Consider the following 26035-nt stretch of genomic DNA (forward strand, 5'->3'; position numbering starts at 1 on the left):
CTCTTCTAGATAGGCTAAGAAGACGTTTTAGCTGTCTTCAAGTCATCACTAGCTGAGAGAATTAGAATATGCTGTCGTACTGCTGAGCCGATTTTTTTGGTAACAATTCACTTGAATCTCTTTTTGCAGCGTCTTCAATATTGTCAGGAATGCACAATTCCTCACTGTTGTTCTTCATCATGTAAGACATTAAACATCAACAAAAAATTTAAATGATTTTAAGTAAAACGTATGAATTGTATACAATACTGTTTGTTGGTAACCAGGTAATTCGGCGTCACCTGAACATGAAAATAGTTAACTGACAAGAGATGTCAAAATGTGTTTCTATAGACATATTAAATTTATCTATTTTATTATGAACAGGACAGTTGTACGAAGAATTTTGTATGATATTTGTGTTGAAAGTTTTATAAAACTAATTAATACTGTTCATTGTATAATTTTCACTATAAAGAGTTTTTCAAAAACCGCGACACAGGTTTTGCTATACAAAAGCTTCTTCAAGCATAACTTGAAGCATGCTTGAAGAAGCGAAACACGTGTCGCGGTTTTTGTAAAACCCTTTATAAGGGAAATCATACAATGAACTGTATTAATTAGTTTTTCAATATGGATTTTCATCAAGTATCGGTCAGTTCTATTCAATTAGTAAGTTTCACTTTGTTCGTGAAATTGCTCATCTCAATACGCTAGTTTCGCAAACTTTTTCACTCACAAAGTAAAACCTTACTTTGAACATTTATATCATAAATAGTTATTTTATACCATACATACCATATGTCTCTCATACCATGGAAATACGGTAAACCTGTGGTATGGGACTTTACTTGCGTCGACACGGTCGCGGCTTCCCATCTAGCCGAAAGTTCCAAGTCTGCTGGAACTGCAGCATTGTCTGGCGAGAAATTGAAAAGGAAAAAATTTCAAAATCTTGGAACCAACTATCTGTTTCATCCAGTAGCGGTTGAAACTTTTGGTGTTTATGGCCCGGAGTCTCTGTTATTCGTTCATGAACTCGGAAGGAGAATAGGCCAAGCAACGAAAGATCACCGTTCTACCTCTTTTTTGATAGAAAGAATCAGTATTGCTATTCAACGTGGCAATGCTGCTTCAGTACTTGGAACTATTCCTCCTTCACATAATTTTGATCAGATCATGCATTGCCCTAATTTCAGTACGGAACTGAAACCACTTCGAAACAAGCCGAGATATGTGAATATTCATCAGTCTCCTATCAAGATTAATTCACAAGTGATTGATCCACCTTCTTCTTTTTCAGTGCGGTCAGTGGACTCAGGTCATTCTTGTCCCCAAAAAATGAGTTGCAGTCCTCGTGAAACTGGTACCCTTTCAGTGGAAGAGCTTCTTGAAGCAAGAGCCAAATCGATCCCTCTACGAAACCCTTCTTCACTTGGAAGGATCGATCGCAGCTTGATAAATGGTTCTTATGGAAATTCTGTGAAACATGTTCTTCCTTACGAATCAGTAGATAGTTGTCCTGAAAATCTAAAGAAGAAAATTGGATTGGATAATTTAGGAAACACTTGCTACATTAATAGCATTTTACAAGTGCTGTTCATGACGAAGAATTTCAAGAACGAAGTTTTAATAATGAACGAGAATGGGAATGTTTCCTACTTATTCATCAAACTCAAACAACTGTTCATGCAGCTGCAGTTTCGTAAAAAGGTATCATCTTCCCCTCCAACCGATTTCCTGGAGTCTTTGAAGTCCACTAGATACTCGTTAGGACAACAAGAGGATTGTTCCGAATTCTTGAGGTTCTTTTTGAATACTATTCGTGAGCAAAACAATAGCAAAATCAATACTCCTGACCGCTCTGGACTGAATGATTCCGTACAACCCATCTCGTCTTGTGTTTGTAGATCTTTTGCTGGAAAAATCTTCACTTGTTTACTTTGTGGTAAATGTTCAAGAAGTACCGAAAACTTATGTGAATTTCTGGAACTTCATCTAGCTTTTCCTAATACGACTAATAACCAGTCCGTGCAAAGCTTATTGTTAAATCATCTGAAAATGGAATTATCAACAGGTGATGATCGACTGTATTGTCAAACATGCACCAGACTAACTGACTGTTATAAGGAAACAAGTATAGCTGAGGCTCCAGTCAATCTAATAATAACACTGATGATTTTCAAACAAGACTCAACCTCTAACGGAAGCAAGAAACTCTTTGGAAGGTTCGAAATAGATGAACATTTCAACCTAGCAGACCATTATTGATAATATTCATGCAGTCATTGTTCACTGTGGTTCTGGCGTTGAATCTGGTCATTATTACGCATTGGTCAAAGACGAAACGGACTGGTTTAAGTTTGACGATAGTCGTGTCACGAAGTGTTCTGGCGATGCATTGAATTTATTGCAGCCTCTGGAGACACCCTACATTTTGTTTTATAAGAGAGAGGACATTGTTAGATCAAGATCTTCAGATGATGTGGTGCTGCAGGTTTTTCCGGGTTTTCCTGTAGCTGAAAAAGCGAATGCGCCACTGGAATCAATGAAGTCGCCCCGGAGCGCCAATTAATTTTTATTGTTGTTTTTATTTTATTTTTATCGTTGTTTTAATAAGAATCACCAAAGTGTCAAGAATATTAACTTGCGTTCACTATTCTCATAACTGTCAGTAGGACACACTGTGCATTTGCTGGCATATTTAAGAGAAAGCTACAAGGCCAGTCAAGTCTAGGCCCTTAATTGAATTAGACGTAGAAGTTTTATTCGTTCAAGTATCATTGTATATTCATCTCTATAGACGTATACCGTATCTACATAACCGGAAACAATATATTAACAAACACTACTGATTGATAAGGAGAGCAGTGGAAAAATAAAATTCAAAATAATATCTCACCCAATGTGAGTCTTTCTTGTGTGTTACTTGTTCAAATGGGAAATGGAATTTCATCAACTAACTTTTTAAATGTCAGTCCCATTCAAAAGCGAATATACAAAGTGTGAATTAATTTCGTGGGTGATTCCTTGTCATATTTCGTGAAAGGAAGGTCACATAAACATATGTTCTGAATTACTTCGTTTTTCAAATAACAGGGAGTAAAATTTGTAGAAAACGGTGTTGCATTGATTGCTCAGAAGATAGTTCGTGAATCATGATCAAACTTGATATGTTTGACAGCAATAATAAAAGGCTCTTTCTGATGTGATTGTAAAAGGTTATTTCAGAAGATTTATCCTTTTTAATTTCATATGTTTTCGTGTGTTTCAAAAAAATATTAATAAATTCAAAACAAGATTGAAAAAATATTTAGTGGAATCCTGCTTTTATGACATAAGTGAATATATTGCTGATTCATAAACTTTTAATTTGTTGATTGCTTGTTTGTGTGGACGAGATATATTTAATGACATCTTCAATGTGTATGATCTTAAAGGATGAATGAAGTTTATTACTATTATTATCATCTTCATATCTCAATAAATAATCATTCTACTGTGTTGTGGAATATACTGATCGTTTGATGAACATTTCAAGTATACTCATAATGGAATTGCCGATACTCTAGAATTGCCAATAATCTTTCAACTGAGCCAAGTATCACAGTTTACAAGTCAATTGTTCAGCCACAGTTGGTCGGTCGGTAGCCAAGCGGTTCGGCGTGGGTGCTTTGTTCACTCACTCGAATTGATTGCCGTGTTGGTCGGTGGTTCAAGCCCTAGCCTGAACGATCGATCTTCACTTGCTATCATCCAACCCGTGTTAGGAATCACACGTTAAAAGGTAAGACCCCGTTAATCCTTAGCTCGCACAAGTTTCGACTTCTGAGGGTTGTCATTCGTAGGGGTGCGACAGCTGGTTAACTGAAGAACAGATTTTTAAAACAGATTTTTTTCAAACAGTTTGACTACTGTTACTCTATACTATATCTATAATCAGAATCAATCAGAATAAATTGTCCCAACTCCAAAAACTTCAGAATCGTGGTATAAGAATCATCTTGAAGTGCTGTAGAGATAGCCCTATTACTATTATGCCTAATGTTTCAAATTGGCAACTCTTTTCCTAAATACTGTTATATTTGACAATGATTTTCATACATAAAATAGTGAACATCATGATATTCACCACTTCACTCGAAATAATAACGATTTATAAATACTGAGGATGCACTACAACAACACACTTCTGTCTATTTTCCACGATATTTCTTTATTGTTGACTAGTTTCGGCTATTATACCATTTTCAAAACTAACTGATTACATTCAAATCTGAGTAATTTATACCTATGTTGCCTATCCTATCATAAATAATTTGGTACCTACATTTTGTATACCTGTAATAACGAAACAAAGCTTTTGATATAATGTAGGTTTTGGGAACTGGATTATAGATTCAGGAGAGGACTATTATTTAGATCAAGTTGTTCGTTGAGGACAATAGAATTGGGATTTTTCTTTGACCTGTTTATTTCCATAGATTCCAACATATTCATCATTTTCCCTTTTTCGCATGTGTGAAGGATCTTTAAATTATCTTTATCTATTTTATGTTTCGAATTTTGAAGATGTTCGTACATTGATGATTTTTTATCCGAAATGACATGATCATGGTACCTTGTATCAAAATTTCTACCAGTTTGGCCTGTATATATGGTGGGCCATTCACCATATAAGTATACCAGATCTCTTCCTTTTGTCTAATTTAGGTTTGGCATTGAATAATCTGTTTCCTAAATTTTCTTTGGAATTTTGAGAGATAATTTTTAATATTCTCGGAGTTTCTACCTGCATAATTGATACTATCATATTTGTGTCCTGGTCTTGTGGAAATTGAGTATAGTTCTTTCATTATTGATTTTTATTGATATTTCATTATTATGTTGTTAACTAGAGTGGTAGGTATTTTGTTATTAACTGCTATTTGTTTAATGATTGCGATTTTACTTCGGAGGAAAGGGGTATTGTGAAAGCCTTATGTATCATTGACCTGAATGCAGACAATTTCTGTGGAATCGGTTTAAAAGAGTCAAAAGGTATTGTGCAATCTATGAATGTGTTTTTTCGGAAAATGTTAAAGTCGAGTTTATCATTATTTTGGGATATTGTCAGATCTAAAAAATTCATCTCATTTTTCTCTGCTGTCTCTACGGTGAATTTGATCTTATCGTGTAGAGCAAAGGTCTTCAACGTACGGCCCGCGGGCCGCATGCGGCCCGCGGCAGCATCCTTGGCGGCCCGGCATTACTTTACTCAAGATGAGGTTCATATGTATAGAAATTGTTTTTATGTATTTATTTCTATTATATAATTCAAAAATATATGTTATTTTATTTATTTCATGCATCAGATATGTTAAATAAAACGCGCGTAGTCCAAAAATGATTTCCGCGCTCGCGCTTGGCAGGTAGGGGCTCACGGTGCGGTGTGCGGGTGGAGGAAGTCGCCGAAACGCAGTGGCGCGCGCGGCCGGCAAGCAATGTCAGTCAGGTTTCCATCTCACAGAACTTCGGACGCGTTTATCTCATTCGCTCGTTCAGTGCGTTAAAACGAGTTGTAACTTGATTTAGTAATATCAAATTATTGTTATGACAGCAAGTTCAAGTAGAAAACGCTAGGTCGTTGATGAACACAGAGTTTTTCAAGATAAATGGACGAATTTATATCTTTTCGTCTGTGTCGGGGAAAAACCCATTTGCCTCGTATGTAATGAATCAGTTTCTGTGGTGAAAGAATACAATATCAAGCGTCATTATGAGTCAAAACATTCTAGTAAGTTTGCACATCTTCAACGACAATTACGAATTGATAAGGTGGAGACTCTGAAGAAACAACTTAAAAAACAACAGAATTCTTTTCACAAACAAAATGAAGATAGTGAAGCAAGTGTAAGAGTTAGTTACATAATTTCGGAGAAAATTGCTAAGAAGTCAAAACCATTTACCGACGGTGAATTCATAATAGTTATTTATGTATCAAGGGAATTAGGAGGGCCTTAATTACCGATGGCAAAGTTTGCGTCCCGAGGGCCTTTGGCCCGAGGGACAGCAATTGCCTGAGGTTATTAAGGCTCATTAATTCCCGTGGTACATAGATAATTTTATTTCTGACCGATTTCAATAAAATTTTGTTCATTTTTGAAACGGAAAAATGTACCAATTCATTACCTTCCCGGTATATTTGAATCAGGTACCGTTGATTATAGTAGAGTTTTCTTGTTGCTAGGTTGTTGCTATGTTACTTGTTTATAAACAGAACTTTGTTATCAAGCTGTGTTTGCGGTGGAAACGTGTTTTCTACCCCAAATATAATGGAGGATATTTTGAAAAAATCTGAACAAGTAAGAGAATCATTAATTCCATCGAAAAGTGAAGCCGTATACCAAAAAGAATACAAGATATATCTGTACTGGCTGACACGGAAAAATGTTATGTCAAAAGATGTCACTGAAACTGTATTTCTGGCATATTTTCAAGAACTGGTAAGGAATTTTCTATGTTTTTCGGTAGATTTGGTAGTAATTGTGTTTATTCGTTTCAGTCAGAAACGTATAATCCGAATTCTTTATGGACTAAATGGTCAATGCTAAAATCGATGGTGACTATACATGAGAAACGAGATATCACCAAGTTCAATGAACTACAGGCTTTTTTGAAACGGAAGAGTAAGAGTTATAAGCCGAAAAAGTCTGCTGTTTTATCTCCTAAAGATGTTATCAGATTCCTAAAGGACGCTCCTAATGATATTCATTTATTGCATAAGGTAATTTTTTTCTTATTTTCCTTTTTGTGTGTATTTATTTCCTTTTTTTGTTATAGGTTGTTTTGATTATGGGTTATTTTGGAGGATACAGAAGTCAGGAACTTTTGAATATGAAGATATCGGATATAGAGGACCGGGATTCCGTTATGGTAGTGAACGTACCGGAAAGTAAAACTGGTGTATCGAAGAAATTTACAGTTGTGGATGAAAAAGAGTTCTCCGCTTTGCCTTTATTAAGACTTTATATGTCTTTGCGTTCTAAAGGTATTGAACGATTTTTTTTGAGCTTCCGACAAAATAAATGTACATCTCAGCCAATTGGAAAAAACATGTTTGGGAAAATCCCCAGCAAAATCGCAATGTATTTAGGATTGCCAAACTCATCTTCCTATATGGGACATTGCCTTCGTCGCACTTCTGCTACTGCTCTAGCCAATGCAGGAGCAACTATGACTAACTTAAAAAGACACGGAGGTTGGAAAAGTTCCACGGTGGCGGAGGGGTATTTGGAGGATAGCATCGAATTGAGAAATAAAACGGCGCGTATGTTGTCTACTTTGTCATCAGAAGAGGCAGGTACCTCGACTGTAGTGAACAGAAGCTCCAGCCATACAAAAGAAGAAATTGTTTCCAGTGGCGGAAGTAATTTTCAGGGAACATTTCAAAATTGTACATTTATTATTTGTAATGACGTGAATAAATAAAATATTGTTCAGTTTTCATTTCTATTTATTTTTACTTGTGAAAGGTAGAGGGAATTATAAAATCTATAATGTTCCAAGGGAGTTATGACCCTCTTTATTGATAGCGTAACTATGACGATATAAGCTTATAATATCCCGGTCAGAAATAAAAGAATGTATGGAGGCCGCAGCAGAAGTTTTATGTCCCTCGCAAAAGCAACTTTTTTCCAAAATAAGTCTCTCCGGTGTTACAGTCGCAAGGAGGGTAGAAGAATTGGCTAATGATATCGAACGATCATTAAAGGAACGCGTGTCGCAATTTGTTTACTACTCCATTGCACTCGATGAAAGTATCGACATAACTGACACCGCTCAACTGGCAGTGTTCATTCGCGGCATTGACGTTAATTTTGTCGTTACCGAAGAAATGGCTGCTCTTTTTCCTATGAAAGGCAGTACAAGAGGATGTGATGTGTTGGAATCGTTCAATTCCGTCATAGATAGATATGGACTCAAATTATCAAATTTGGCTGGAATTTGCACAGACGGCGCACCATCTATGGTTGGAAAAAACGAAGGACTTGTTGCTTTAATAAAGAAAAATAATCCCGATGTCTCTTTAATACAGTATAATACATCAAGAGAATTTAAGTGCTAAGTCAGTTAATATTCAAGACGTTATGAGTGTTGTGGTAAAAACCGTTAACTTCATCAAATCTCGAGGTCTTAACCACAGGCAATTTCAGGAGTTTTTAAAAGAACAAGACGCCGAATATGGTGACATTACCTATTTCTGTGATGTTCGTTGGCTTAGCAGAGGAAACATGTTAAAAAGGGTGTTCGATTTGCGAAAAGAAATTGCAGCATTCATGCTTAATAAGGATAAAGCTATTCCACAGTTTGGTGATGAAGCATGGCTAAGTGATTTTGGATTTCTTGTTGATATAACAGCACATCTCAATGATTTAAATAAGAAATTGCAAGGAAAAGATAATATGGTTCATGAACTATTTGACGCTTTAAAAGCGTTCGAAGTGAAGTTGGAGTTGTGGATCAATCAGTTAAAAAATAATATGACCACGCATTTTCCACATTTATCGTCATGTCGAATTCTCAATATGGACAAATATATTACCGCGCTGCTGGATCTGAGTCGCGTTTTACCGATTTCCGAAAACATGAAAAAAGCTTGAATTTGTTTGCTCGCTCATTCAATGTTTCTGTCGAAGATGTCCCTGATGATGTTCAGATGGAGGTGATAGAATTACAATGCAACTCTTCTTTGAAAGACAAATTCAACTTAGGATTGTTCGAGTTCTATTCAAAATACATCACTACTACACATTTTCCTAAGATAAGAGACCATGCACTGAAAATGACATCTCTGTTTGGTACCACATACTTGTGCGAGCAGTTATTTTCTCGGATGAAAAACGTTAAGTCAAAGACAAGGAGTAGAATCACCGATATTCACCTTGAAAACAGTTTGAGGATTTCAACGACCACCATAGGCACTGATATTGATAAGCTAGTTAAAAAAAACAATGTCAAACGTCTCATTGATTTCAATTTCAATTACTTTTAGTACTGTAAAATTAAATAATAAATATTATTGTTAGTTTTTATTTCAACATTCTTACTGGAACTGAAAAAAAGCAGATGAAACCGCGGAGCGCAGCTAGTAATAAAAAGTTTTTGTTTTATTGCGGCCCACCGAACAAATATCAAAGTATAGTTGGCCCTTGGCTTCATAAACGTTGAAGACCCTTGGTGTAGAGTGTAGACTATTGAGGAATTTCAAGTAATGAGATATTTGTCTAGTTGAACCATCGAAGCCTACTAATATGTCATCTACATATCTGAACCAGAACACAATATGTTTATGGGAAACACAGTTATTCAAAATTAGATTAGTTTCTAAATTGTTTAGGAAGATATCAGCTAGTAACGGACTTATCGGTGATCCCACCGGTAGGCCTGAGTTTTGTATATAAAATGTATTATTAAATTTAAAATAGTTCTGTTTTAAACACGTGTTGAACAGTTCACAGAGTTCACTGTTGACATATGGGTTAGTATTATGTCTATCTAATATGCTTTTTATCAGGGGAAGGCATTCATCTGTTGGAATATTTGGATACATGTTCTTGATGTCAAACGATACTATTGTTAATTTTTATGTTTTTGAGTTTGTTTGTCAAGTCTATAGAATTTAGTATGGTGTTTGAAGGTTTGAAATTAGTGATTTCCCTGAATTTGCAATTTGAGAATTTCGACAGCTTTTAATTAGGGGTGATGGTATATGAAACTACCGGTCTGGCTGGGTTACCTTCTTTGTGTGATTTAATTAGTCCATACATCTCAGGTGGACGGGGGTTCATACAGGTAGTCTTCTTCTTGTCCCTTTCTGTGGGGAAAAGGAAAGTAGAATATTCAAGATTTTTTTTCAGATGGAGTATGAAGGGTTTCGTGGGGTCTTTTCTCAACTCTGTGGGGTCTAATTGTTCTATAATTTCTTGCATTTTTGAATCGTATTGTTGTTTACTCAGATATACTATGCTGTAACCTTTGTCGGCTCTGGTGCAAATCAGTTCTTCTTCTTCTGCCTTCTTGAATATGGTTTTCACTGTCTTCGTGACTTTATTATTTGTAGATGGAAGTTCTGCTTTCTTCATCATAGTTGTTAGCTTGTGTCTCTGTAATGTTGGATTATCAATGATATTGAGGTTATTCGAAATGATTAATTCCGTTTGGGCTCCTATGATTTCTTTGGTTCTATTAAAATTATTACTAATTATAGGAGTGAACTTTGGGCCATAAACATGTCATGTTCTGGTTCAGATATGTAGATGACAAATTATCAGATGACAAATTCACCGTAGAGACAGAAGAGAACAATGAGATATTTTTTTTAGATCTGGCAATATCCAAAAACAATGATAAACTCGACTTCAACATTTTCTGAAAGAACACATTCATAGATTGCACAATACCTTTTGACTCTTCTAATCCGATTTCACAGAAATTGTCTGCATTCAGGTCAATGATACATAGGGCTTTCACAATACCCCTTTCTGATCAAAACCTCCGAAGTGAAATCGCAATCAATAAACAAACAGCAGTTAATAACAAAATACCTACCACTCTAGTTAACAACATTATTATTAAATATCAACAAAAATCAATAATGAAAGAACTATATTCAATTTCCACAAGACCAGAACACAAATGTTAGTATCAATTATGGAGGTAGAATCTCCGAGAATATTAAAAATTATCTCTCAAAATTCAATCTACTAACATCCTACACATCCAACGGGAATTTAGGACGAGGATTATTAATGTCAAACCTAAATTAGACAAAAGGAAGAGATCTGGTATATATCCACTAGAATGTGGTGAATGTCCCGCCATATATATAGGCCAAACTGGTAAAAATTTTGATACAAGGTACCATGAACATGTCATTTCGGATAAAAAATCATTGATGTACGAACATCTTCAAAATTCGAAACATAAAATAGATAAAGATAATTTAAAGATCCTTCACACATGCGAAAAGGGGAAAATGATGAATCTGTTGGAATCTATGGAAATAAACAGGTCGAAGAAAAATCCCAATTCTATTGTCCTCAATGAACAACTTGATCTAAATAATAGTCCTCTCCTGAACCTATAATCCAGTTCCCAAAACCTACATTATATCAAAAGCTTTGTTTTGTTATGTTCATGGATATTATAGGTATACAAAATGTAGGTACCAAATTATTTATGATAGCATAGGCAACTTAGGTATGAATTACTCAGATTTAAATGTAATCAGTTATTTTTGAAAATGGTGTAATAGTCGAAACTAGTCAACAATGAAGAAATATCGTGGAAAATAGACAAAAGTGTGTGTGTGAACATGAATTTCCACAAAATAAACAGGTCGTCAATCAAAGAAGTGAATTTATAAATAAACAGGACGAGAAACAAAAACACCATGAATTCTTCTGTTTTCCACGGGTTTTGATCGATTTAACAAATCACTAAACTCTCCTGGATATTCCGAATTTATGCAAAAAAGTATCACGTTGCAATAAGACTGATCGTTTGTCAGATAAATAGATGAATGGGAATTGTCAGACATGTCCTCAATTAGAGAAGTGACCGCCGGAAAAATGTTACATTCCACAAGGTGGTGTGGTAAGACAATATGTCACCCATATTTGGAATATCGCAATCGAGAAACATGGAGAATCAAAAATTCAAATCATAGGTCTCAATAATGAATTCATTTTTATATTTCCATTTTTCTAGCTATATGATGGTAAATGAATTTTTAAATGATTTATTAGTGCAAAATTATAACAGGAGACATTGTTTTGGAAAAAAACATTACGTTCAAAGTTAGTTACATTATTGATTTTTGAACCATTTCAAACTATATCACATACAGCGCGTCTCTAGACTGAAAATATTTTTATTCTATTTTAAAAATGTTGCATGAGGCTCTGTTTGATGGGAAATGAATTTGACAAATATGTTCAGGTCTTGAGAAACAATGTGGCCTTGATAGTGAAAAGACAATTTTTTTTTAGGTGAATAATCTATTTTTTTTTTCATGATATTTCGAAGTGATACTGGAAAAAGTTGTTCAGGATCAAAAATGTTGCTTTATAGAAAGTTTCGATCAAATCTAAGTATTTTTATTATTCATATTGAACAAAATGAATTATATTCTCTCAATTAAATGAAATTGACAGAGTGTAACAGTATCATTCCCATACAAACAATGTAATCATCAAGTAACGGCTGAATCAATCAGAAAAATATTTATGCGAAATACCTCCAGCATCATCAGCGAAGAGTTTGTGTATAAATACAAATAATTTCAAAAAATGACAGCTCAGATTTGTATAAATCCGAAATTTCTCCTCACGAAGAACTCTTCCGTAACATTTCAAGTATCATGAACAGAAAATCTACAATAACCTGAAGAGAAACTAATTTTGGTTTCAACGACTTCTCTCAAAATGCTTTTTTGCAAACCAGAGCTTTGTGTAAAACTGTTTGATAAAAACCCAACAACAAAGGGTTTCTTGGATACCTCTGATTATTGTTTTGAAGTGAATATGTAGCTTATTTCGATTATCCATTCAAATTCATGATTCAAAATTGAATACTGACGTAGCTTCTACCTCACAAATGACGGATATGAAAGATTCTCAGATATACCTAACATTCCTTCTATTCTTCAACACCCGGCATAGTAAATGTTGAATAATTTCAATGTACGATATCATAACTACATAATTGCACTGGTAATGGTATTTTGATAAAAAATAACCACTGAGAGATAACGAATCTATTATCAAGAAGGATATAAAAACATGAGTTGATTCATTCTCAGTGAAAATTTAAAAATGGTGATTATCGGAATACATTCGAAATCTCTAGATTTTGCTGATGAAGGCTATTTCTTTAAAGATAAAAACCAGATGTTCGTCAAGGTGAAAATGAATAGTTTTTGTGAACATTGATGTTAGAATATTTTTTGGTGGAATTGTGGTAGAGTACAAAGAAATCATGAATCTTTAAATTCTTCATTTCCATTTTCAAAATAATTCTGGAAATGCATAGATATTGTTACATTTAGTGAAAATGAATGTATAGTTGTTTGTCAAAATAAGAACTGTATGTCACTATATTGTAAAAAGTAATATTCAGAACTCATAGTTTAGTTTGAAAACCTGTATTTTACCCAAAATATCGTGACGACAAAAATATCATCAGATATCCTGTTCTTTGAAGGTTCAAATATGTAGGTTTATATCTATCCTTCTTTCATAAAATACACCTTACAATTAAATTTTCATAAACGTAATTTTCGAAAAAAATATATTACTATCACATTAGCTCCTTCGTAGTAAATGACATACTGCAAGTTGCTTCTATTATACCGGGTGTCCCACATTTTATGTGACAGGCAATATCTGGTTTGTTGAAGGAGATACACAAAAATGTTTCATACAAAAGTTTTAGGAGTTCATGAGAGCTATATTTTGATATAATTTTTAAATATACAGGGTGTTTGGTGTAGGTGCTACAGACCAAAATTCCATTTTTTTAAATAGAACGCCCTGTATATCATTACATATTCAGATGCTACGTTAAATTCTGATATCATTTCATGTTTGGTTTTTGAAATTCGGTTACGGCGTTGTTGAGTTATTGCTTAAAATGTAAAGTCTTGAGAACGAATATTATTTTTTAAAATATCTCATACAATTATTCTCTCTGCATCAGATCACATGAAAATTAGTCAAAATTTTGGGTGTTCGAAGTAATGGTTTCAATTTTGAGTTGTGGAATTCAGTCAGGAATCATTTTAAATATGAAACAATTGCGAAATTGAAAGAGGGGTATTCGAAAACAAATCTTTAATTAATAACAATGTAAATAATATAACTTGTTAAATCATTTCATAAGAATGGTAGGTACCTAGAAATAAGTCATAAAAATTGTTCAAAGTGATGCCCATTAGATATTATACAGGCTTCGAAATGTCGAATCACTTCTCTCGTACAAGTTGCTCTTATAATATCAGGCGTAATATCACTGCACGCTAGTCAAATTTTCATTTTCAGATCATCCACATTCAAAGGGGGAGTAGTGAAAACAATATCTTTTAAATAACCCCATAGGAAAAAATCAAGCGGTGATAAATCTGGGGAACGAGCCGGCCACCGAATTGGACCCTTATTACCAATCCATCTATTTGGGTACGTTCTATCCAGATATTCAGTAACAACCTGTGAATTGTGAGGAGGAGCACCATCTTGTTGCCACCGAATTCCTTGTCGTTCTGCTATGGGAATATCTTCCATCAACTGGATCAAATCATTTTCTAGAAAATGTAAATATCGCAATCCATTGGAGCGATGAATCGCGATTCCACAATAATGGAGTTGTGAATCGACATAACAGTTACTATTGGTCTCAAGAAAATCCCCACTGGGTCCGCGAAAGTAATTTCAAACTACTTGGGGTATTAATGTATGGTGTGAATTGTTCAATGGCCGCATCATAGGACCTTACTTTTTCAATGAAAATCTCAATGGATTGCGATATTTACATTTACAAACAAAATACTTTTCAAAAAAGTCTACGCAAAAGCAATTCGACAGGTCGTTCCTACTGATCAGTCAGATAATCATACTATAGAATTTTAACATATTTTGCACAAACAACAGAAAAAGTGGCTTCATTTTTGAATGAACAAGATAATGAAGTTGCATATAGTACAGGTAATATGTTGGGAAAGTTAGTTGAAAATAATGATCACAAAACATAAATTCGAGAAATCAGGAGTATATAAATTATATTGTAGAGTTTGTCCTGAAGTTTGTATTGGTCGAACTGGCAGAATATTTAGGAATCGCATCCAAGAATATCATATGAGCTATGTAAATAAGAAAACAAGTTCAACACATTCAATTCATCTTTTAGAAGAAAATCATATCTTTAACAGAGATTTTGAAATTTCATACATAGAAACCGACATTGTTTTATTGATTTAGAATTGATATATCTAATATATATTATAATCAGAATTTGATATGTACCTTAGCTATAGAAGTTGAGTAGATGCTCCAGAAATTATGAGCGAAGAAGTACCTGAATATTTATCTCTCATTTATGATTACGTAGGGTATTTAAAATTAGAGTATATCGGTTGTCCCACATTTTATGTGACAGGCAATATCTGGTTTGTTGAAGGAGATACACAAAAATGTTTCATACAAAAGTTTTAGGAGTTCATGAGAGCTATATTTTGATATAATTTTTAAATATACAGGGTGTTTGGTGTAGGTGCTACAGACCAAAATTCCATTTTTTAAAATAGAACGCCCTGTATATCATTACATATTCAGATGCTACGTTAAATTCTGATATCATTTCATGTTTGGTTTTTGAAATTTGGTTACGGCGTTGTTGAGTTATTGCACTTTTCCTTAAATATAAAGTTTCAAAAAAACTTATTTACTCGTACACGAATCCAGTCTATATCTTTTATTAAATTGAACTAGACTACTACTGAATACAAAGCATTATTCTCACCTCTACGATACGATATCGATATCAGTTGAATATAATATTGAAATTCTTGAGAATGTGACTAACTTGAGGGTGAATTGCTTTATATTGCACAATTTCATCAAGTAGCTTATGCTTGTTGATGCCATAGTAACAAATGTTGTTGAATTGTATCTACTTGTCAGTTCGATTCAGTGATTCTTTGCAAAACAGTAACTGTGTTCTTTGTACGAAAACTCCAGTATGCCTTTCGCGTTTAATCCAAGTGATTGCATTGATATGTTATTAATGTTTGGGGAATGTCAGAAAAACTGCAGTCAAGCACAACGTCTATACCAAGAACGTTTTCCAGATAGACCCATTCCGTCACGAATGACTTTTTCGAGAGTTGTAGAAAAATTGCGAACTGGGTCATTTCCTTCTACTATAAAGCATCGTCATCATACGAGATCTGTTAGAACTGAAGATTTAGAGATCAATGTGTTGGCTTATATTATTATTCATCCATATGTTTCTATCCGTACTCTTGCAGAAGAAGTCGGTGTGAGTAAATCTAATGTACAGAGAATTCTGAAAGAAAATAAATACCACCCATTCAAAATTCAGTTGGTACAAGGTTTGAAACCCACGGACTTTGAACGACGACTTGAATTCATTGCTTGTATTCAGGTAATATTACATGAAAGTCCTAACATATTCAGTCAAATTTTGTGGAGCGATGAATCGCGATTCCACAATAATGGAGTTGTGAATCGACATAACAGTTACTATTGGTCTCAAGAAAATCCCCACTGGGTCCGCGAAAGTAATTTCAAACTACTTGGGCTATTAATGTACAATATAATTTATATACTCCTGATTTCTCGAATTTATGTTTTGTGATCATTATTTTCAACTAACTTTCCCAACATATCACCTGTACTATATGCAACTTCATTATCTTGTTCATTCAAAAATGAAGCCACTTTTTCTGTTGTTTGTATATGTTAAAATTCTATAGTATGATTATCTGACTGATCAGTAGGAACGACCTGTCGAATTGCTTTTGCGTAGACTTTTTTGAAAAGTATTTTGTTTATTAATTCAGCTCTGAACCCATTGTTTGCTGCAATTTGCTTAATAATCTTGAGTTCTTTATTAAAATCATCTATTGATAGAGGAACATTGACTAATCTATGAATCATGCTATTATAAGATGCTATTTTGTGTTGCTACGGATGGGTAGAATCGTAATGAATAGTAATATCTGTACGGGAAGGTTTGAGATAGATTGAAAAGCTATGTTTGTTGTTCATTCTACTAATTGCCAAGTCCAAGGAATTAATTAAATTTGATTTGCCTTTTTCTACTTCAATAGTGAATTTAATGTTTTCATGAATCTTGTTAATCCATATCCTTCTCACCAAGTTTCTTCCACCGAGAGGGAAAACTTCCTTTTCACATCCACAAAAATGAAAGTATAACATTTCCATACACATGTCCACATTCAACATCTCAAGTGAAACCGAAATTTTCGTTCAATTATTTGATGAAAAGTAATAGTACCTAGCTTATGAGGCTATGAATCGTCTTTAATAATTATTTTATCAGAAAGAATGTACTAATGAACTGATAATATATTGAGTGGATATATGTAACGAATTCGTCTCACTTTCGAATTATTTCTGTGATTTCAAAGAATTAGTGTATGCATGTGAGTTACCGTTTTGAAATAGTAAGCCATAAATTGATGTACCTATCTATTCGATCCACTCGATAAAAATACACATGTATAATTCAATAATAACACTTCATTCACATGAGTTGGTAAGCCGCAAGTTCACATCATTCAGAAACGGAAAATATGAATACTGCGACATTTTCCACAACTATATAGACTGTTAAACAAAATATTGCCAAGAAATAAATGGACTTGGCAATTATTTTGCGGTTAGCATTATTGAAGTTTAATGTTTGTTACATAAGGTTCCGATGATTCGTCCTTCACTGATTTATTCCAATTGGATTGCAAGTAGGATCAAGAAATAGGGACAAATGAAGATAGCAAATCTGCATTGGGTGCAGACCATTAATCAATACACAAAGATGTTCCGGAATTATACGATGAAAGGAAGCTTTCTGTTTCTCCATCTTCAAACAATATAAATTAATATAAAAAAGGCTTTCATTTACGCCCTAAAAAAATAAAAATTATATTTAAATTACATTGTGTAATGACGTTATGAGTTGATAGTTGAAATTTTGAAGGAAAAGATTACTCAAATTTACATCGTGCAGCACTGAGGCGAAATCTTATTATTTAATTTAATTCAATTGGGAGTAATTCTAGATCGACATATGAAATGGGATCTACATATGTCACATATAACCAGAAAATCACGCGGATTTATATCACGTTTCAAATTATTGAAAGAAATTCTCGAAATCCCCCAGTTGAAAACAATTAACTATGGATTAGTACAATCAGAATTCAATTATGCAATTATGGCAGGGGGCGGTGTGAACGGTAAACACTTAAACAGTCTGAACGTGATACAAAACATATCTTGAAAATTGTATATGAAATATGTAAGAAAATTACTTATATTCCAGTAGGAATTTGTTCATGGAGAGCGGGGTTTTTCATATCAAGCGGTTATTTCACTTGAACATCATTTTCAAAATTCATGAGGGTTATAAATATCATTCAACAAACTTCAGTATCAGGAACAAAGAACATACCGCCTTGGTACCAAGATTTAAAAACTTAGTCGGTCAAAGGTCTACCCCATGACTTATCTGATAAATCTTTCCATGGAACGAGGAATGTTCCCTGAATAATTAAAATTTGCAATCGTTACTTCAATCTTAAAAAAAGGAGACTCAAATATCTATGAGAACTGTAGAGGAGTATGTCTTCCCTCTAATATATCCAAGTTATACGAAATGAATATGCATGGTTTCATGCAAAATAAAAGCACGGAAACAGCTTTGTATGATTTCATAGAATACGTAGTAACAGCCTTGGATAACAAACTACGAATTTGTGGTTTGTACATCGATTTTTCTAGGGCATTTGACTGTGTTGATCACTATGTGCTAATCCAGAAAATGTGTCGCTATGGGGTTCGTGAAGATGCCCAAGATTGGATGATGTCCTATCTAGAGAACAGGTCACAAACAGTAATAATCCAAGGTGTTCATGTCAGTCCCTGGACTGCAAGCAAGGAGTTCCACAGGGGTCTATACTCGGACCACTGCTTTTTCTTATTTATGCGAACAACTTGATACAATACCTAAATAGTCTGTCGAAGGTACACATAGTTGCATATACAGAAGATACAAATGTTCTAGTCACTGATTTCAATACATTAGCACTTGCAGAAACAACAGAATCTAATCATGAGAAAATCTAAACATCATTCAGCACTAAATATCAGCAAAACAGCATTAGTAAAATTCTCAATGCAGAACACCAACGAAACTTTCAAAATATATGAAGATAGCCAATTAGAGGTGACATCCAACCCAGAAACAAAAATGCTAGGTCTAATTCTCGAGCATAAGCTCAATTGGAGTCCTCATTTATTTATTTATTTATTCATTTGTGATACAATACTCTAGAGGACATAGCCCAATTACAGAGCAAGAAATAACAGAGTATAATAAATACATCACAAACAAGTGACTGTAAAGTCTACAAACACTACAAACAATACAAACAAGTGACTATAAAGACTACACATTTTATATTTATTATAGGTATTATAGGACAAAACAATTATTTTAGGAAGTGGGATTTGGAGACAATTTGCAACTAAGTATATCTGAATTATCGCTAACAGAATTTGTTACTTCACACATGATATGGATCGGAGAATTCTCCAGAACATTTGTAGAACATATAGAAAGTACTCGGGTGTCTGGAACATATTCTAGGAAGGCAAATATTAAACTTTTACAGTAATGTTAGGCAGTCAACTATGCTTTTGATAATTTTATAGTGCAACACTAATATTCACGCCTCTTTTCGAGACTGCAAAAGTTATGCTTTTGTAGCAATTCAGAGTGGGTTGTTCCTATTGGAGGATAAATGCCATCGGTTTTTAGACTTAGCAGTTTTAAATATCGTCGTTGAATTGCTTCTATTCTATCAATGTGATATTGATAAAAGGGGCTTCACACAACTGACGCGTATTCTAACTTTGATCTTATGAAAGCATGGAATAAAGTTTTTGAGGTCGAAGTTTCTTTTAAATCACTACTGTTACGTGCAATTAATCCGTACAAACGACAGGAGGTGATAGTGCAGTGTGGTAAATTGTGACGCCAAGATCAGTAAATGTTTCTGGTCTCACCAGGGAAACGTTTTCTATTGAATAATCAAAGATCAAGATATTCGTTTTCAAACTGTAGGACATGACCTTACATTCATCCGGGTTCAGTGACAAGTTATTTCGATAACACCATTCTAAAACCCGTCCTACGTTTGCTGAGAGGTTCACACAATCATCTATGTTCTCAACGAGGCAGTATAGTTTTGATCATCGGCATATAAAAGGAAATACACATCTATAACATCTGCAATATCATTAATGAATATATTGAAGAGCAACGGTCCCAGATTTGAATCTTGTGGAACACCGGAAGAAGCACTTTATTCGGTAGATTTGAAACCATTGAGCTGAACATATTGTTTCCGATTCCGTAGATAGGACTGAAAGAGTGCGATTGAGGATGGAGATAATCCAAAGGCTACTAGTTTGTTCAGTAGAATGCCATGGTCAACCCTGCCGAAGGCCTTAAAAAAGTCTGTATAAATAACATAAGTTTGGGCCCTATTGTCAATAGATTCAGCAATATGTTGGGTTACAGTCAGAAGATTGGTGACCGTTGAACGAGTTTTCATAAAACCGTGTTGGTTTATACTTATGTTGCAACTAACATGCCGATATAGAACTCGCTCCAGCAGAATCTCAAAAACCTTTGCAAAGTTGCAAATAATAGAGATAGGACGATAATTTGAAATATCTCCTTTCTTGAAAATGGGACAGACTTTTGATGATTTCCAGATCCTTGGTATTGTAGCCGATCTTAAGCAGATATTAATCAGTATAGATAGAGGACGAACAAGCACATATAGATTCACTTTGTGATAAACTACGAAAGAACTGTTATGCACTGAAATTTATGTCGAATCATTGTGGAAGAGAAGTTCTCCTAAATCTGTATTATGCAACTGCTGGCTGTCACTTGCGCTATGGAATCTTGAATTGAGTTATGAGCTCCTTTGCTGAAAGAGTATTTATTTTACAAAAGCGCGCAGTCAGAATAATTGCTAATTTAGGATGGCGACACTCATGCAGAAACTCGTTCAAAGAGCTGGAAATACTTACAGTTGCTGGTCTGTATATATATGAGATGTGTCTCTACATTTATGAGAATAGACGAAAATTTAGGGCAAACTAACAAGACCACCCATATGTAACTAAAGCTAGAGGGTTGCTGATAGCGAATCCTCACCGAACCTCTCTCTATCAGAAGAGTCACCTATATCTTGGACCCAAACTAAGCTAGAGCTAGACGTTTCTATTAAAAACTTAATGAATATCTGCATATTCAAAAGACAATTGAAAAAATATCTCATTGAAAGAAATTGCTACACCGTTGATTAGTTTTAATAGTTGGATTTTCCTGTAGTGCTTGTGGTTCGTCGTTAAAGAAAAAAAAATCAGCAGCAGCCTGCATTGGTCGACAGAAGAGGTTCGATCCTCTTCTACGATAACGTCTGTCCGCACGTTTCACAAATTACCGAAAACTGAACGAATCGAGCGTCGAAGTACTGCCTCATCCACCATACTCCCCAGACCTCTAGCCAACAGACTATTATCTTTTCAAGCTCTTCGATAACTTTCCCACCGGTAAAACTTTCGCCAATTTGAAAAGGGCACCAACGGCCTTCGTCAACTTCATCGAGTCCCGAGAATCACATTTCAATAATGACGGAATTAATCCACTTTTGTTACGTTGTACATAGAATCAAATAGCGCTCATTTCGAATAAAGAGAATTAGTATTCCTTGAGATATTACAGATATGCAGATAAAAACAGATCAAACTTTAGAAATAGTCTAATATAAACTGTGTAGAGGCTACAGAAATGCATATTGCCGCCTTTGGACTCAGTTGAATATCGAAGCAAAAATAAAAACAAACGATAAGAATACGAGATTAAATATTATTTATCAAGTTATAAACAAATCTTCTGTAACATTGGTGAACAAAACGAGAGGAACTTACCCAGTTGCAACAATACAAAACGTATCCACAGACGACAAGGTTTCTACAAAGTTCACAATCACCAAAATGAACCGTGCAATGTTATTCAAACAAACAAACAAACCGCGCACTTATTGTTTATGTAAAAGTTATCTTCCGCAATACCGTAAAACAGCATTCAAACTGCAGAGGACCCGAAACAAACTGTGAGATAAACACAATTTTCAAAACAAATAATCATGTTGATGACGTCGCGAAAACTTTTGCAGGATCACAAAAAAAATTGATATCGTAACAAGCGAAATAGGTAGAGGAGCAGCTTGCTAGGTCGCTTCGAGGAACGTCCTCACAATAAAGTAGCATTCACGAAGCTGGATTGGCGCCGTCGTTACATTGTTGCCAAGTCGGGAAAATTGTTTGAAGACATGCTACTTCAAGGATAAGAAGTAAAATATTTTGGAGGAGGTTTTCAAGTAAATTCTAGGAATATGACCATACTATGAATGTAAATGATGCACATCGAAACTAAACAGAGAGATATATGAATAGATTGGGGTTTTCATTTGAATTATCCCGAATCCTTCACCAGTCTATACTGTGAAAAGGACTTCAACCTCAACCCGAAAGAGAAATGGTAAATTATACTTTTGAGAAATTAGCTATATTTGGATAAATTTCCACAATATTGAATGGCTCAGATTTTCAAATATCAACGACGAACAAGATCGCGAAGATGAGGCTTTTGCAATAAGCAGCGGACTTACTCAGATTTTAAATCAGCCAACTAGGATTATTCCTGACAATTATGGAGAATATGCTAATCTTCTGGATCTGTACCTAACAACCAATCCAGAAATTTACAGTCATCGTAAAGTCTCCATTAGGATCTTCTGACCACAAACTCATTTCAGTGTTGAGTGAATTACAGATAAATGTTAGGAAACGATCTAATGCCAAGTTTGGCATTAGAGATCAGCTGAACGGGAGGATCTTCAAGACCATTTCCGAAATTTCCTCTCACTAGATGTTTGTTTCAGCTCTAAAGATCCATAAACTTGTGCTTCTGGAGTCACTGAAGTTATTCTATCATTCATGGATGCATATATTCTTTCTTTAATGAGACGACCTTCTAACGGCAAACCTTGGTTCAACAAAAATTACCAGCAAGCTGTCACCTCCAAAAATCTTGCCTACCGGCAGTGTCGCAAAAATCCCGGTATCGAAAACCGAACTAGGTTTGTTAATGCTCGCAACTGCTGCAAACTTAGGATAAATGAAAGTAAATAACTTCACAATCAGAGAATTAGGGATAAACTGCTTGCAAATTCTTCTGGTTGGTAGCAAAAGCTGTTGATCAGAACTTTACAAAATCTTTAATTCCACCACTAACACAAATGGATAGTTCAATGGCAACAACAGCCATATAAAAAGCAAATCTACTAGCTGAACTATTCGCGTCCCACTCCATAGTCGATTTTCTGGAAAAGGCACCACTCATCATTCCCACACTAGAAACCACAATGCCGGAAATTACTTTTCGACAGCGTCTAGTCAGGCAAATTTTGAAACAGCTCATTATCGACAAGGCGGATAGTCCTGATGAAGTACCCGTCATCAGTTTTAAAAAGTGCGCAAATGAACTCGCACCAGTGTTTTGCAGATTTTTCAACCTGTCTCACAAAAAAGGGGTTTTTTCTTCTTGTTTAGCATATTCCCAAAAAGGACAAATCATGAAGAAAGTCGAAAACTTCCACCACGTTCACGCTGGTGTTCTCAGGGATCTATATTGTCTCCAACCCTCTTTTCATTGTATATCAACGACTTATTGGAAGAATCCAATATATTGCTTTGCTGACGACATCACACTTGTCTCGTCATTACATTTGGATGGCAGAATCATGTCGCTGGAATTTAAAAAAACTGCTTCTCAAAAGCAGAACACTGTTCAGAACCAGAAAGCTATACACAACTCAGCAACTTTTGATGCTTTATGGCCTGGCCAAGGCATTCGACAGAGTTAACCACGAGGTTTAGATCCTGAAATTGAAAGCATTCGGTTTCACAAATAACACATTCGATTTATTTCACTGCTATCTATCCAACAGAATGCAGCTTTAACAACGTATCTTTAGCAGCAGTTTTAACAACGTATCTTCCTTCAAATTTACCGCTACTTCGGGAGTTCTGCAGGGCTCGATTTTGGGCCTCTCCTTTTCGTGTTTGTTAATGACATTTCTCGGTATATCGGGTATTCTCAATTTCTTCTATATGCCGATGATCTCAAGCTGTTCAGGAAAATTGAAAGCGTAAAAGATTCTGATATGCTTCAAGATGATCTCAATAATCTATCTACTTACTTTTCAGTATCTGACCTATGACTCAATGACTAAATGCGAAATAATGAGTTTCACACAAAAAAAGTCACCTACTATTAACGACTTTTTCATTAATCATACCAATTTACAAAGAATCAATGAGATGAAAGATCTCGGGATCATTTTTACTGCTGTGTTCAGTTTCTCTCGGCACATTGAAAAGTAGTATCTGAATGTTATAGAAAAATGGACTTTGTCTCAAGATCTAGCCGTGAATTCAATCACGATACTTGTTTGTTACTCTTCAACTCCATTGTTCGTTCTAAGCTGGAATACGGTTGTGTCATTTGGAATCCAAAGACCCTTTTATATTCTGAAACTATAGAAAAAGTCCAGAAACTATTATTAAGAACACTCTTTTTCAGAAAACACAATGTTTGGCCTGTATTTATATCATATTCTAGCCAATTACAAGAATTTAACATGCAACCATTGAAAGACCGTCGTGAGTCCTAGGAAGTAATTTTTATTTTTAACATTCTTAGAAAACTGAAAGTACCTGAAATTCTCTATAATATTGATTTTATTGTACCTGACGTGAGACTGAGAAGAAGAGGCAATCTATTTCGTATCTCAAACAATTTGTCTCCTCTTCAACAATGTCTCGAAACAGTTAACAAAATGGCGAGGAACTGTGAACTGGATATATTCAGTATTACAGAGGGACAACTCCTAATGCTCAAATATGTCTGAATCTTTTTACGTCCATTTTATTATTTACTGTTTTATATTGTAATATTTCATATAGATTTCAACTGTATGAATGGTATTCAATGAATACTATATGTAAGGCACTTTTGAAAAAACAGTACATCATGTAAGTGGAAACCATTCTGTTTGTTGTTCAGTATGAATAAATTTCTATTCTATTCTATTTATGAAGCTCAGATCAGACCTTATTTGGAGTATTGTTCTCATGTATGGAACTCCTTCCTGAAGTTGCTGGATTCCATCCAGAAAAGAGCCATCCGCCTGATTGGAGACGTAAACATCACTTGCAACCTTGATTGTCTGGAACATCGAAGAAAGGTTGGAGATTTGTCTCTCTTCTATAGAAACTTTCACGGGAAGTGTTCATGTGACTTTGCATATTTGATTCCACCAAGAGAGGTACATATCAGAGATACGCGACGGGCTGTGGCTGCTCATCGTTTTGAGTTTCAACTCACCTCTCCTCGAACTTCACTGTTTCATCTGGAGAACGGCGTTTATATGGAATAAACTTCCTGAGAACTTTTTTCCAAATGGATTTAATCTTCAGCGATTTAAATCCAATGTGAATCACACCGCTCTAAAGCGCCTTGTGTTTTATCCTTGGAAAATATATAAAACACTATATACTATATGGTATAGTAATCTTATTCAATTCCAAACAGTACAAACTGAATGTAGGAAGAACTGTTTTTGTATAATTCAATGTTCTTATGAAAGTAATTGTTTCTTTCGTATAGTTCAATGTTTTTTTAAGAGTAGTTGTTTCAAGAGTACTTTTTTTCAGAGTTCGTGTCTGAAAGTTACTTTTCTGTATGAACTACACATTTTTGTGTAGTTCATTCTGGAATTGATTGCTTCCTTTCTTCTTCTGGAAGATTGATTGATTTGAATAAAGATGGAGACAGCCAATACCTTTTTTTCCACAAAATTGTCGTTTCATAAATCAATCGGTTCAGAATTTTCCACGACAAAATTGTATGGTTAGAGATTATAGAATTCGAAATAGAAAAGTGTTTGTCTTCTTCGCCAGAAGCAATGACCAAAGAAAAAAATGAGAGTTGGATTGGAACATTCCTCAGAGTATTTTTTAGTAAAAAAGTCAGTTTTTCATTGCAGAAAAATGCTTCTACCATTTGGAAATAATCGGCAGTTTGAGATAGATAGATATTTATTGATCAT

At 34.7% G+C, this 26035-nt stretch overlaps 3 protein-coding genes across 6 annotated transcripts in view; 2 read left to right on the forward strand and 1 right to left on the reverse strand.

Moving 5' to 3' along the window:
* The window catches only part of Pde9 (Phosphodiesterase 9), a 470530-nt gene extending 448411 nt beyond the window's left edge, over window positions 1–22119 (reverse strand). For all 3 annotated transcript variants that reach the window (XM_074174076.1, XM_074174077.1, XM_074174075.1), the window contains exon 1: window positions 21789–22119. The gene's annotated coding sequence lies outside the window, so the exon portion shown is untranslated. The remainder of the gene's footprint in view (window positions 1–21788) is intronic.
* LOC141481819 (uncharacterized) lies at window positions 5613–7467 on the forward strand. 2 transcript variants are annotated; one of them, XM_074174074.1, is made up of 3 exons: window positions 5613–6464; window positions 6524–6745; window positions 6837–7467. In XM_074174074.1, exons 1-3 carry the CDS (start codon window positions 6294–6296, stop codon window positions 6915–6917), a joined length of 474 nt encoding a protein of 157 aa, XP_074030175.1. In that variant the 5' UTR covers window positions 5613–6293; the 3' UTR covers window positions 6918–7467. The 2 variants fall into 2 exon arrangements, with proteins under 2 accessions (XP_074030175.1, XP_074030174.1); XM_074174073.1 differs by having other exon boundaries at window positions 5801–6464; window positions 6802–7467.
* LOC141481893 (general transcription factor II-I repeat domain-containing protein 2-like) lies at window positions 7607–8086 on the forward strand. The gene has a single exon (XM_074174237.1). The coding sequence runs from the start codon at window positions 7607–7609 to the stop codon at window positions 8084–8086; it is 480 nt and encodes a 159-aa protein (XP_074030338.1).
* Window positions 22120–26035: the final 3916 nt, after the last annotated feature.

Source organism: Leptinotarsa decemlineata, unplaced genomic scaffold, assembly GCF_025532065.1.
Source record: "Leptinotarsa decemlineata unplaced genomic scaffold, Ldec_3_MD MMD2_tig00000505_RagTag_RagTag, whole genome shotgun sequence".
NCBI classification, from domain to species: Eukaryota; Metazoa; Arthropoda; class Insecta; order Coleoptera; family Chrysomelidae; genus Leptinotarsa; species Leptinotarsa decemlineata.